General features: G+C 48.6%; 1 protein-coding gene across 3 annotated transcripts in view; it reads right to left on the reverse strand.

Moving 5' to 3' along the window:
• Positions 1–12,585, reverse strand: part of AHI1 (Abelson helper integration site 1) — a 182,134-nt gene that overhangs the window by 47,514 nt on the left and 122,035 nt on the right. For all 3 annotated transcript variants that reach the window (XM_084625130.1, XM_084625129.1, XM_084625128.1), the window contains exon 22: positions 726–784. In XM_084625130.1, the coding sequence (XP_084481256.1) occupies positions 726–784 (59 nt within the window). The remainder of the gene's footprint in view (positions 1–725; positions 785–12,585) is intronic.

Consider the following 12,585-nt stretch of genomic DNA (forward strand, 5'->3'; position numbering starts at 1 on the left):
CCAGGGGGTTAACGTCCCAAGTGCAAGAGGCCCATTTTTTTAGGGGCCACACACAAAGTGTTAAGAACATTACTTCTTCTACAACTAGTCCCTCCCTGGTATTTTAAAAAACATATACTTTAATGATTGTATAGTCGTAGTTAACTAAGTTTATAGAGTTTGGGGGTTCTTTTGTGTTCGGAAAAAAGGATCAGGACGGAGTATACATCATCACCAACCTATATGCACAATAAAAGAAATACACAGAAGATATTAGTGATTTCACTTTGGTTACCATGAGCCAACTGGTACAAACAGTGCTTGAAATAAGATATAGGTGAGTTAATGGTAAAAAACAGTTGCAATTGATCCAATAGCCAATTTTAAGTTACAACCACATTTTCCCCTCCTGACTTAGTACTGCCTATATTCCTGATAAATACCAAGAATACAGGAACGTAATTCTGACTTATTCATTTCTAAACAATTGAGAGAGAGAGAGAGAGAGAGAGAGGGAGAGCGCGCGAGAGAAGACGACTGTATTTTACCTTTTTTAAAAAAAAACCTCTGACCTCTATATCAACAACATGAGGTAAAAGCCTACACAGCCACAAAAGTTTCCTTAAAGATACCTCCTTTTATTCACAAAAGAAGAAGAAAGCTTTTCTACAAAGCAATTTGTGAAGAATGCCATTTTATAGTTTAACTTTATCAATTTTTTTAAATGCATAAATAGAATTCCTTACCGTCTGTAGTCTGACGGATGGTGTTCGGCTAAGAGGACTTCCTACTGGGCTGAAACTCCCTGTGAAAAGACAAAGCTGTGAATTTTTGCTTGTTACCCCGTTCTAATAAACCACTTTATTTTAATAACATTATGTTAGCAGGACATGTTTCACAAAACTCTAATGAAAAGCAGCACCATCTTTCAGTTGCAACTACACATCCTTCAGTCAGGAACAGTTGGAGGGTTTATTTAACTAATAGACCTGACACAAGGTTAGTTAATCCAATATTTCCATTCAAATGATTTGGAGCAATAGCACAAGCAATGTCCACATGCCACCTCGTGCTTAGAACAGACACTATTATCTAAACTACACTGCCTTTCTTTTCATTGTATTTCTGAGTAACGCATACAAAGTTTTCAGTCAGAAATGATCACAAAACCTCTCAAAGGAATTACTTATTCTTTCAGATAAAATAAGGATGTCTATTCAGTATCTCCCTTTGATCATCTGACTTCCCACCACAACACATCTTGATATTTATTTTATTCACTCTTTATAAACTGCATTTGAAAAAGTGCTACTTGTAAATGTGTTCCTTTCGAAATTATTTCATCGGCTAAGCTCAAGAAAATCCTTTCATCTATGGATTTATCTTTTTATTATTAGTTTCTTCTACTATATCTCTTCTAAGAAAACATCTTTAAAAGATAGAGATATCTGAAAATTGCTAAACATGACAATACTAAATGCTATAGCTTTGCTGAAATATTTCATCTCTCTTTTTCCCAAGCAGGTGGAGCAGAGGCAAGCCAAATATCACAGAGTTAAGCTCACCATCTTTTTGCCATGAGAGACAAGGGTTCAAATCCTAGTTTAGGTTTCAAGTGAAAATGAGTTATGAGGTCTCACTCTAGTTTCCAACCACAAAACCCAACTCAATTTAGCACAACAGGGAATATCTGCTCATAAGGAGCCCAGAGTTTGAATAATGGGGATTTTTCAGGTTAAGATTCAGATGCATTGGCACAGATCCTTGGGAAACCTTGTACAACCTCCACCTGCACTATACCCGTGTGAAGCCAGTGGTATTATTCATATTCATAAGTGATTTGACTGTAAATGTTTAACCACTGGAAGATATTTATATATGTAATTAAATGGTGCTGTGGCAAATTGCCGGCACTACTTTGATGGGTCTTGCGCTCTCTCTTCTTGGGGAGGGTTCAGGGATCTGTTTCTCGCCCCTGAACTGGGGTATTAACTGCCCCGCTAGTGTCCTAGAGCAGGGGAGCGGAGAGGGAGGGACCCAGACCCGCCCTCTACTCCGGGTCCCAGCCCAGGGACCCTAGGGATAGCAGTAAGCCGCTTGAACTAGCGGTTCCTTCCCCTGGGCTACTTCCCTCTCCTGCCCTTCAGCTTGTGGGACTTCCTGCCCTCCCTCTGCACAAACCAGGTGTCCCTTTACCTAGGGTCTTGATCTTCTTAGCCCACCACAGCACTTCTCCAAACTCTCCTCTGCTTCCCTCCAAACTGGTCTCTGCTCCACCACCAATCCACTCTGCTTCAACTCCTCCAAACTGCTCTCTACTCCAACACCAGTCCACTCTGCTTCAACTTCTTCCCTTGTCTGATTGAAGCAGGGGGGGTTTCATCAAGTGACTGGCTTCAGGTGCTTTAATTAATCTATAGCAAACTTTCTTCCCTCTACAGAGAATAAGGCTCCCTTCTAACACTCTCCTGCTACCCTCTGGCCATGCTGTATCACAGGTGCAATTCAAGCTCAAAGAGTTACAATTTATTAGGCCCTGATCTTGCAAATGTAACCCACGTGCCTAATAGGAAGATAACTGTTTAAGAGATCTATCTGGGGAGGTGGGGAGGAATGGGTTGTGTCTGGGTCATTGTTAGGCAGATGCACAATTAGCACTCAGAATTTTCTGATATTGGGTGTGGTAGTTTTGGGTATGCTCAATGGGTTCCCAGTAGCTTGACTGAGACTCCATTAGTAAGGCTATGTTTTAGTCAGGGGTATTTTTAGTAAAAGTAACGGACAGGTCATGGGCAGTAAACAGGTCATGGGCCGTGAATTTCTGTCCATGACTTTTACTAAAAATACCCGTGACTAAAACTTGGGGGGAGGTGCCATGGGTGCTGGGGGAAGGTGGCTGGCAGGGTACGGCCTGGGACCCCCACTGGTGCTGGTGGGTGGGGTGGGTGGTGGTTGGCGGAGCTGGCAGGCTCCCTATCTGGCTCCGCACCCACCCACCCCCACCAGCAGCAGCAGAGTTTGGGTATGGGAGGGGGCAGGGGCATGGCATGGGTTGAGGTGGGCTCTGTGCAGTGCTTACCTGGGAGGCTCTCCAGAAGTGGCAACATCCCCCTCGCTTAGCTACTCCCAACCCACACAGTGAACCGCGGCCAATGGAAGCTGCGGGGGTGGTGCCTGCAGGCAGAGGCAGCACACAGGACTGCCTGGCCATTCCTGGACCTAGCAGCTGAGTCCGGGGGATGCTGCTACTTCTGGGGAGCCCCCCAGGTAAGCGCTGCCCACAGCTCACATCACCCTGTCCCGTGCCTGAATCCCCTGTCCCCTCCCACACCCAAAGTCTTCTGGGAGGTGGGCACACGATGGCCCAAGACTGCCCCAGCAGTGGCTGGTACGACGGGTGCCGGGGCTGCCCAAGCTGCCCAGGAGCCAGGTGCACAGGCCACTGCAGAAGTCATGGAAGTCACAGAATCCGTGACTTCCATGAAACCTTGCAGACTTATCCATGAGGGCAAATAGCCAGGGCAGCTGCTTTGCGAAAGGCCTTGTGCCCTCTGTGGGTTGGGAGAAGCTGAGTCACAGCAGTAGACAGCAGGCTGTTTCTCCCTAACTCTGAAGCATTTTGCAGCAGGTTAGTGATATTGTTAACCCTCCTGGCCGTGCTAATTATAGAAAGGGGAAACGGGAAGGAAAAACTAATTTTTTAATTTTAATTGTATACTTGGAATGTTTGATTTTAGCCAAACTGTTTTAGTTAAATTGTCTCAACTAGTATGATTCACCAACTTTTCTCTTATTTAAATGTGATGACAGGGAAAGAGTCACTTATATTTTGCTATTCTCAGTTTGTACTTTTCTTGTAACAGAGTTTTTTTCCCCCCTGTATACTTAAATTGAGTGGTTGGTTAATTAGCTAACTGAGTGATTTCACTAGAGGAGAAGGAAGAGTCTGCATGGATTCCATCTGAAGATTTCTACAAGCAAGTGGAGGGAAGATGTGGATGCAGTGCTTCCATTCAGCAGACTGTATAGATTTTGGTGATCAAAAACTGTAACTGAGACTCAGATGAACTCAACCTAAGCGTTTGAGAATTCAGAATTTCCTCTCACCGTGTTTCTGTGGGGACTGACCTGTTTAGATTTAATTTCTTTTCTTTATTTTTATGTATTACTATAAAGATTATGTGGATTATAAAATAGGTATGTTATGTTGTAGAAATTAAAGTTGTTGTTAATAAAAATATTATGATAAGATTTTATAAAGTTGGTATTTAAGAATTAAGTTAATTCCTTTTGTTCTTTTTGGACTTGATTGTGGGGTGGTTGACCCTGTGGAATCCTTGCTGAAAATCCTTAATGACTGAATTCTGCGTCTCCACATGCTTTTCTATGAAGTTAGGTTTTTTTAGGCACTGGGGAAGGGCAGTAAAATAAACTCTAGCCTACCCAAAGGTTACACAAACACTTACGCATGTGAGAAGCCCTCAAGTCAATGGGACTACTACATGAGGCAAAGTCATTCATGTGCTTATGTATTTGCAGGAGCAAGGCCTTAGTGTATCAAAAGTAAAATGTAATCACTATTACATACACAGTCCATGCAAAGAATTACATAGGATTTAAAGGGAAACTGTAAAGCCAAATTGACCAGTTTTGGTTTAAAACAAAAAAAAACTTGTGCAAAACTCAAGACCAACAGACATATTTTCATAATTAAATAATAAAAAAACTAATGAAAATAGCTTTTTTAAAAACTTTAATCTTTCTAATGCCATTTTTTCAAATCAAACACACCAACATTGTGCTAGTTTGTGAGAATCTGAAAGTCATATGAACTCAAAAGAGACTAAAAACAACTGAAATGTATTACTTTATTTTAATTTTCCAAGATAATAGAACTGCAGAATATAAACATGAAAAGAAACAGATTTGAAAATTCTTTCAATTTTAGTAATTTAAGATTTTTTTATAACAGAGATATGAATTTTAATTACTTGTTTTTTTAATCTCACAGTGCCCTTTAAAGAAAATATATATTACTGGTCAGATTCTAAGACAAACCTCTTAGGGCCCGAACTGAACATCCTTACAAAAGGTGAGTAATCCTTTTCAGTTCATGTAAGTAAGTGTTTGCAGGATTAGGGATTTAGGGCCACACTAGCATCTTCCAATCCAGCTTGAATAGGGGGCAGCACGTAACTGCACTGCCTGAAGAGGAGGGCAGGGCTCAAATTATAACTCTGAAAGATTTTACTCCCTTATTTTAATGGATTTATTATAAATTTGCTGTATAACTAAAATAACTGGCTGAATCTTAGCTTTAAAAGTCTGAGACAAGGAGAAATTTTATTTAGAAAAATCCTTTTAAAACAAAGTTTTTTGGTTTAAAGTTATAAAGTTAAAAAAAATAAAGGGCAACAATATATATGCTTAATGCTTTTGTGATTCAAGAATAAATGAGTTAAAAATAAAATCTAGCTTGATTAATCCAAAAAATTATAGTAAAGTAGGACTCTGTTTTGAAATGTAGTGAACCAGATGCTTATTCAAGGTGATGGTTGGAGAGGCACAGCATATTGAAGCATGGAGGGAAAAGCCTGGTATATTAAAGTTTGTATTGATACTTTTTGATATAATTACAGGCCTATAAAAGGATAAATCTATTAAAGAAAAACAACAACACTTAGAGGCAATGAAAAATGGAATATTCAAAACTAATGTATCTACTTAAAAAATGTTACATGTAGCTTTATGGGCCGCCTAGTGACTGTATTCCTGGCTCAAGTGGGGAACTAAAGGGTTTCCTGCAGGAACTAAAATCAGGTGGGCAATTAATGTGAATCCCTACTGCAAGTAACATCTCTGGACATGCTTAGCCCTCTGGGGAGATAGCATATATTGCTTTGACCTGGTTCAAAAAGCCTGGCAAACTGAATTGTAAACTGTATAAAGTTTCTCACCCTGACACAGGGAGAAAAAAGAAAAGGAGTACTTGTGGCACCTTAGAGACTAACAAATTTATTAGAGCATAAGCTTTCATGAGCTACAGCTCACTTCATCGGATGCATATAGTGGAAAATATAGTGGGGAGATTTTATATACACAGAGAACATGAAACAATGGGTGTTACCAAACAGACTGAAGCAAGAGTGATCAGGAAAGGTGAGCTAAGTTGCTCATCATCAATCCAAGAACAGAGGTAAGACTGTGATGAAGAGGGACAGGTTCCGGGGAGGACCTGAAGTACTTTGGAACCAGAGTCTCCATGTGGAAGATGGGTGACACCTGATAAACTAGGCAGTTGTATAAGCAGTTTATTGCTTTTAAGGTGTTTTTTCTGTAACACCTTTGTTCTGAATAATTAGTTCTTTGCTTTATGAAAGCTGGTTGGTCACTGCTTAACCCTGTCATTGCCCCTGAGAAAACAGGACTGCAAGTGCTGATTGAAACTCAGATTCTGCTGAGATGAGTGATTTATAAGGGTCTGCAGCCCAGGTCTAGAGAAGAGACTCACAGGACTCTGCCCTGAGGGCAGCGATGACTAGAGGCCTGACACCTAATAGGGCACCTTCAAGGAGGCCATGAAGGGGTCAGACGTGCAGCTAGATCAAGAAATATGACACATGCCACAAAGAAATTTTCCTGCTGTTTTGTAACCTTTGAAGAGAAAGTCAAGGATTGAAACAAAGAAAAAATGATTACCTACCTTTTGTAACTGTTGTTCTTGGAGATGTGTTGCTCATGTCAATTCCATTCTAGGTGTGTGTACGTCCATGTGTATAATCGTTGGAGATTTTTGCCTTAGTGGTATCCGTAGGGTCAGCTGTGGTGCCCTCTTGAGTGTCGCACTCATGCGTCGGTATGTTAGGCGCTGCTGGCCCTACACCCTCTCAGTTCCTTCTTGCTGGCAACTCCGACAGAGGGGCAGGAGGGAGGGTAATGGAATGGACATGAGCAACATATCTCAAAGAACAGTTACGAAAGGTAGGTAAAAGTTACCTTTTCTGTAACTGGTGTTCTTTGAGATGTGTTGCTCATGTGTATTCCACAATAGGTGTGTGTGCTCGCCACGTGCACCGGTGCCGGAAGTTTTTCCCCTAGCAGTACCCGTACGGGGGAGCACCCCAGCGACCCCTAGAGTGGTGCCTCCATGGCACGGTATAAGGGGAGCTGCGTGCTCCCTCCACCCTCAGTTCCTTCTTGCCAGACAACTCCAACAGGTGGGAAGGAGGGTGGGATGTGGACTCTCTTTTCTTCTTTGAGTGATTTCTCATGTGTATTCCACAATAGGGGATTCCAAGCTATATCTGTTGGAGGTGGGTAGGAGTTCACAAGTTCTCAGGACGGAGGACAAGCTGGCCAAACCTGGCGTCATCCCTGGTTTAGGAGACGATCGCATAGTGCGAGGTGAACGTGTGAACTGAAGACCACGTGTCGGCCCTACAAATGTCCTGGATGGGGACGTGGGCCAAGAAGGCAGCCGACGAGGCCTGCGCTCAAGTCGAGTGTGCCTTCACAATTGGTGGCGGGGTGATACCCGCCAGCTCATAACAGGAACAGATGCATAAAGTGATCTGGTTGGAAAGCTGCTAAGTGGAGATAGACCGACCCCTCATGCACTCAACTGAGGCGATGAACAGTTGCGAGGATTTTCTGAATGGCCTGGTCCGTTCGAGGTAGAAAGCCAGAGCCCGCTGCACATTGAGTGTATGGAGATGGCACTCCTCACTGGACGCGTGGGGCTTGGGGCAGAGGACCAGCAGAAAAATGTCCTGACTCATGTGATAGGCAGAAACCACCTTCGGGAGGAACGCAGGGTGTGGGTGGAGCTGGACCTTGTCCTTATGAAAAACCATGTATGGAGGCTTGAAGGTCAGGTCCCTGAGTTCTGAGACCTGCCTGGCTGACGTGATCACAACCAGGAAGGCCACCTTCCACCAGAGGTGGGACCAGGAGCACGTGGCTAGCAGCTCGAAGGGGGGCCCCATGAGACAGGCCAACACCAGGCTCAGGTCCCACTGCTGGACCGGGGGCCTAGCATACGGAAAAAGATGGAAAAAGTCATAGCATGGGAGAATACTGTGTGGCTCTGCACCGGTGGATGGAAGGCCGATATGGCAGCCAGGTGCACCTTGACTGATGAGGGTGCCAGGCCCTGGACTCTCAGGTGGAGAAGGTAGTCAAGGATAAGGTGGATCGGGGCGGCCACCGGGGAAACACCCCGTTCACCTGCCCATCTAGAGAACTGGGACCACTTTGCCAAGTAGGCGCGGCACGTGGAGGGGTGTCTGCTTTCTAGGAGGATGTTTTGAACCCCTTCTGAGCATGTTTTCTCCTCCCTGCCTAGCCATTGAGCAGCCATGCCGTGAGGTGGAGAGCCACTAGGTTGGGGTGGAGAAGGCGGCCCTGGTCCTGGGAGAGCAGGTCCAGGCGGAATGGCAACGGCCACGGCGCAGCAACTGCCAGGCCCATGAGGGTCCCATACCAATGTTGCCTGGGTCACGCCAGGGCAATCAGGATGACCCAGGCCTTGTCTGTCTCTATCTTTTCCAGGACCTTACTAATCAGTGGGAACGGGGGGGAAGGCATAGAGAAACTGGCCTGAGCAGGACAGGAGGAAGGCATTGGAGATAGCGCCCCTTCCCAGTCCCCCCCAGAGCAGAACCGGGGACAGCGCTGGTTCTGCCGAGTCACGAACAAGTCCGAGTGTGGGGGACTCCCCAGGTGGAAAAGCCTGTGAACCACTTCCGCGTGGAGAGACCACTCACGTTGAGAGGACAAGTCCCTGCTCAAGCGATCTGCCTGTGTGTTCCAGGCCCCTGGTAGATGGAAGGCCTTCAGGCAGATGTTGTGGGCTATACAGAAATCCCACAGCCTGAGGGCTTCGCAGCAGAGGGCAAAGGAGCGGGCCCCGCCTTGCCTGTTGATATAGAACATTGAGGCCGTGTTGTCCATGAGGACCCTGATCATCCTGCCCTCCAGGTGCGAGCGGAAGGCCACGCACACCAGCCGTACCACCCTGAGTTCCTTGACGTTTATATATCGGGTCAGATCCTGAGCCAACCACAGGGCTTAGGTCTGAACGTTCCCCACATGGGTCCCCCAACCCAGGTCCAACGCATCGGACACCAGTTCCATTGACAGGGCCCTGTCCCTGAACGGGACCCCTTGGAGCATGTTGCTTGGGGCAGACCACCACCGTAGGGAGGCGATCACCAAGTCGGGTACGGTAAGGACTTTGTCCATCCTGTCCCTGGCCTAGGAGAACTCAGAGGCCAACCAGAGCTGGAGGGGCCTCATCCTGAGTCTGGTGTGATGGACCACGTATGTGCACACCGATATGTGACCCAAGAGCTGGAGGCATGCTCTGGCTGTTGTCACCAGGAATCTTGTGACCGTGTTGATGAGCCCCTTCAGAGTCTTGAAGCTGTCCGGTAGAAGGGAGTCTCTGGCCGACGAGGTATCCAGGAGCACCCCGATAAACTCTATGTGTTGAACCACGAATAATGTGGCTTTGGTGTTGTTTACGGTGCACGTGGACCAGAGGAGTGTCACGTGATCCCTCACCTGCGACCGCGAGCTGCCCTTGACCAGCCAATCGTCCAGATAGGGAAAGATCTGGACCCCCCCGACGCCTGTGAGAGGCCGCTACCACTGACATACATTTTGTAAATACCCTGGGGGCAGTGGACAGGCCAAACGGGAGGACTGTAAATTGGTAGTGATTCTGCCCCACCACAAAATGGAGGAAGTGTCTGTGTCCCTCCAATATATGAATGTGGAAGGACGCGTCCTGCAGATCGAGGGAAGCATACCAGTCCCTGGGATCCAGGAAGGGGATGATGGAGGCCAGGGAGACCATGTGGAACTTGAGCTTCACCATGTACTGGTTCAGACCTCGCAGGTCCAGGATGGGCCTTTGTCCCCCTTTGGCCTTCAGGCTAAGGAAATAGCGGGAGTAGTACCCCTTGCCTTTGAACTCCTCGGGCACCCCTTCCACTGCTCCTAGGCCCAAGAGCCACCCCACCTCCTGCTTGAGCAGAGCTTTGTGCGAGGGGTCCCCCAGGAGGGACGGGGGTGAGGGATGGTTGGGCGGGGAGGAAGTAAACTGGAGGGTGTAGCCCCAGGAGATGGTGTTGAGGACCCATCGGTCCAAGGTCAGCTGTGACCACTCCGGGAGGAAAGCACACAACCGGTTGGAGAAGGGAAGCTTTATTGACGGTGATCCCTGATGAGAACTGGCAGGGCTCCCCCGAGCGTCCTGTCAAAAACGCCTTTTCCCCACCTGCTTGCCCTTGGAGGACCCAGGTCAGGGGGGCAGGCTGAGACTGTCTCTGAGGGCGCCTCTTATAGTCCCGTAACTTCTTATGGGCAGCCTCGTATTTCAGGTGGGTGGCCTGAGCGGGAGTCTGCTGTTGTTTGAGCTTAGATTTAGCCGGAGCTGGAACATAGACACCCAGAATCTGGAGAGTCGTGCGGGAGTCTTTCATGCCATGCAGTCTTGTATCCGTTTGTACCGCAAAGAGAGCTTTGCTGTCAAATGGGAGATCCTGCACAGAGGTCTGCGCCTCACTGGACAGCCCAGAGAGCAGGAGCCATGAAGCCCTTCTCATGGACACCGCGGAGGCATGGACCACACGGCTGTGTCTGCCGCATCCGAAGCTGCCTGCAGGGTTGCCCTGGCAGCTGCTGTACCTTCCTCCGCCAGCACTTTGAACTCCCTCCTATCGTGCTCTTGGAGGGAGTCCTCGAACTTGGGCAGGGAGCTGCACAGATTGAACTCATACCGGCTCAGGAGAGCCTGGTGGTTTGCCACTCGTAACAGGAAGCTTGAGGACGAATACATTTTTCTTCCAAAAGAGTCCAGCCTCCGTGAATCTTTATTTTTTGGGGTAGGGGCTGGCTGGCCGGCCCTGCTGTTCCCTGTGGTTGACCGACTCTACCACCAGGGAGTTATACACCCACCCAGCGCCCAAGTACACGTGTTCCTTGGTAGGCACAAAGTACTTGCGTTCTGCCCTCTTAGAGATGGGGGCCAACGAGGCTGGTGTTTGCCACAGAGCATTTGAAATTTTTGCCACCCCTTCATGGAGAGGCAAGGCTACCCTGCCCGGTGCCGAAGAGGAGAGCACATTAAACAGGGAGTCGGAGGGCTCTTCCATCTCCTCTGCCTGGAGGTGGAGGCTTGATGCCACCCTTTTTAAGAGTTCTTGGTGGGCCCTAAAGTCCTCCTGCAGGACGGAGTGGGGCGGGGCTGTAATCACCTCATCCGGGGAGGGTGAGGAGGCCAGTGCGGTACTCTGGGTGTCCGCCGGCACCGGAGGGTCCACCACCTGGTCGGTCTCTGGGCATGGTGCTGAGGATGTACGTCCCACTGACTCCTTCCTTGGAGGTCTGGAGAGGAAGGCCGATGGTGCTTCCGAGGCTCCAGCTACCGAGCAAGCCCCCATCGGGGGCTGCATCATGGGCCATGGTGCCCACTGATATCACTGGGCCAGCCACGGCGCCTGGTGTCACTGCGCCTGCTACGGCATCGGTGGGGCCTGCTGTTTGGCCTGGCACATCGATGGATGACTACGAATGGAGACCAGGCTGACATACAACCTGCCGCCGTCCGCAGACTGGGAGGAGCAGCAGCGCCGGGAGCAACGCCGACCACGATCCCGACGGGGAGGATTGGTACCATCGGTAACAGCTGCTCTGCGATTGGCTCCGATGGGCAGACCCGAGACAGTGAGACGCTGGCGATGGACGCCTGGGGCTGCGGAGGCAATGCCTTGGCGGAGTCTTGGAGCAGGATTCCGAGTGGGAACGGCATCGAAGTCTGTGCCGTGACTGGCTGCGAAACCCCTCCGAGACAAGGACCTTTGGCGACACCTGCCCTGGTCCCATTGGTATTCACTCCTTGAGGTGGAGCGGTGCCGAGTGTCTTGGTCTGACGGAACCCAACCAGACAGTCTGGTGGGAGTCAAGGGCGATCCACATGGACTTTGCTCTGAACCGTCGCTGGGCAGCAAACGGCATCAGAAATGTTCCTTGGATCAAGATTGGTACCGAGCTGGGGGTGACAGTGGAGATCCCAGTGGCGCTTGCCCCTGGAGCGTGGGGCCAACATCTGTGGTGCTCCTGGTACCGGCATGGACATAACTTCCTGGACCGCCTGCATGACCTCCGGTGCAGATGACATCCGGACATCTGGGGAGGTCTGCTCCAAAGGGGCCGGGCTACTCCGCTCTACATGAGTCGGAGGCCTAGAGGCCAGTGGGGATCGAGGACTGCCCAACATGGGTCTTGCCTCTGTCCTGGGTTTCCCTCGGTGTCGCTGCGAGGAAGGCATCTTTCTGGCCTTCTTGGTGTGCCCTGTGAACAGGGAGCAGTGCCAACTGGTCGATGGCACTGGAAGGTCGCTGTACACTGACACCACGGTGCTGGCTCGGAGCAGCACGCCAGAGTTGGGGTCAGCTCTGACTCCATGAGAATGGCCCGGAGCCTAATGTCCCCTTCTTTCTTGGTCGGAGGCGTAAACGGACTTGCACATTTTGCAACAATCACCGATATGGGTTTCTCCCAAACAGCGCAGACAGTCTGCATGCAGGTCACTCCTTGGCA

This window comes from Lepidochelys olivacea (genome assembly GCF_965140295.1).
Source record: "Lepidochelys olivacea isolate rLepOli2 genome assembly, chromosome: 3".
NCBI lineage: Eukaryota > Metazoa > Chordata > Testudines > Cheloniidae > Lepidochelys > Lepidochelys olivacea.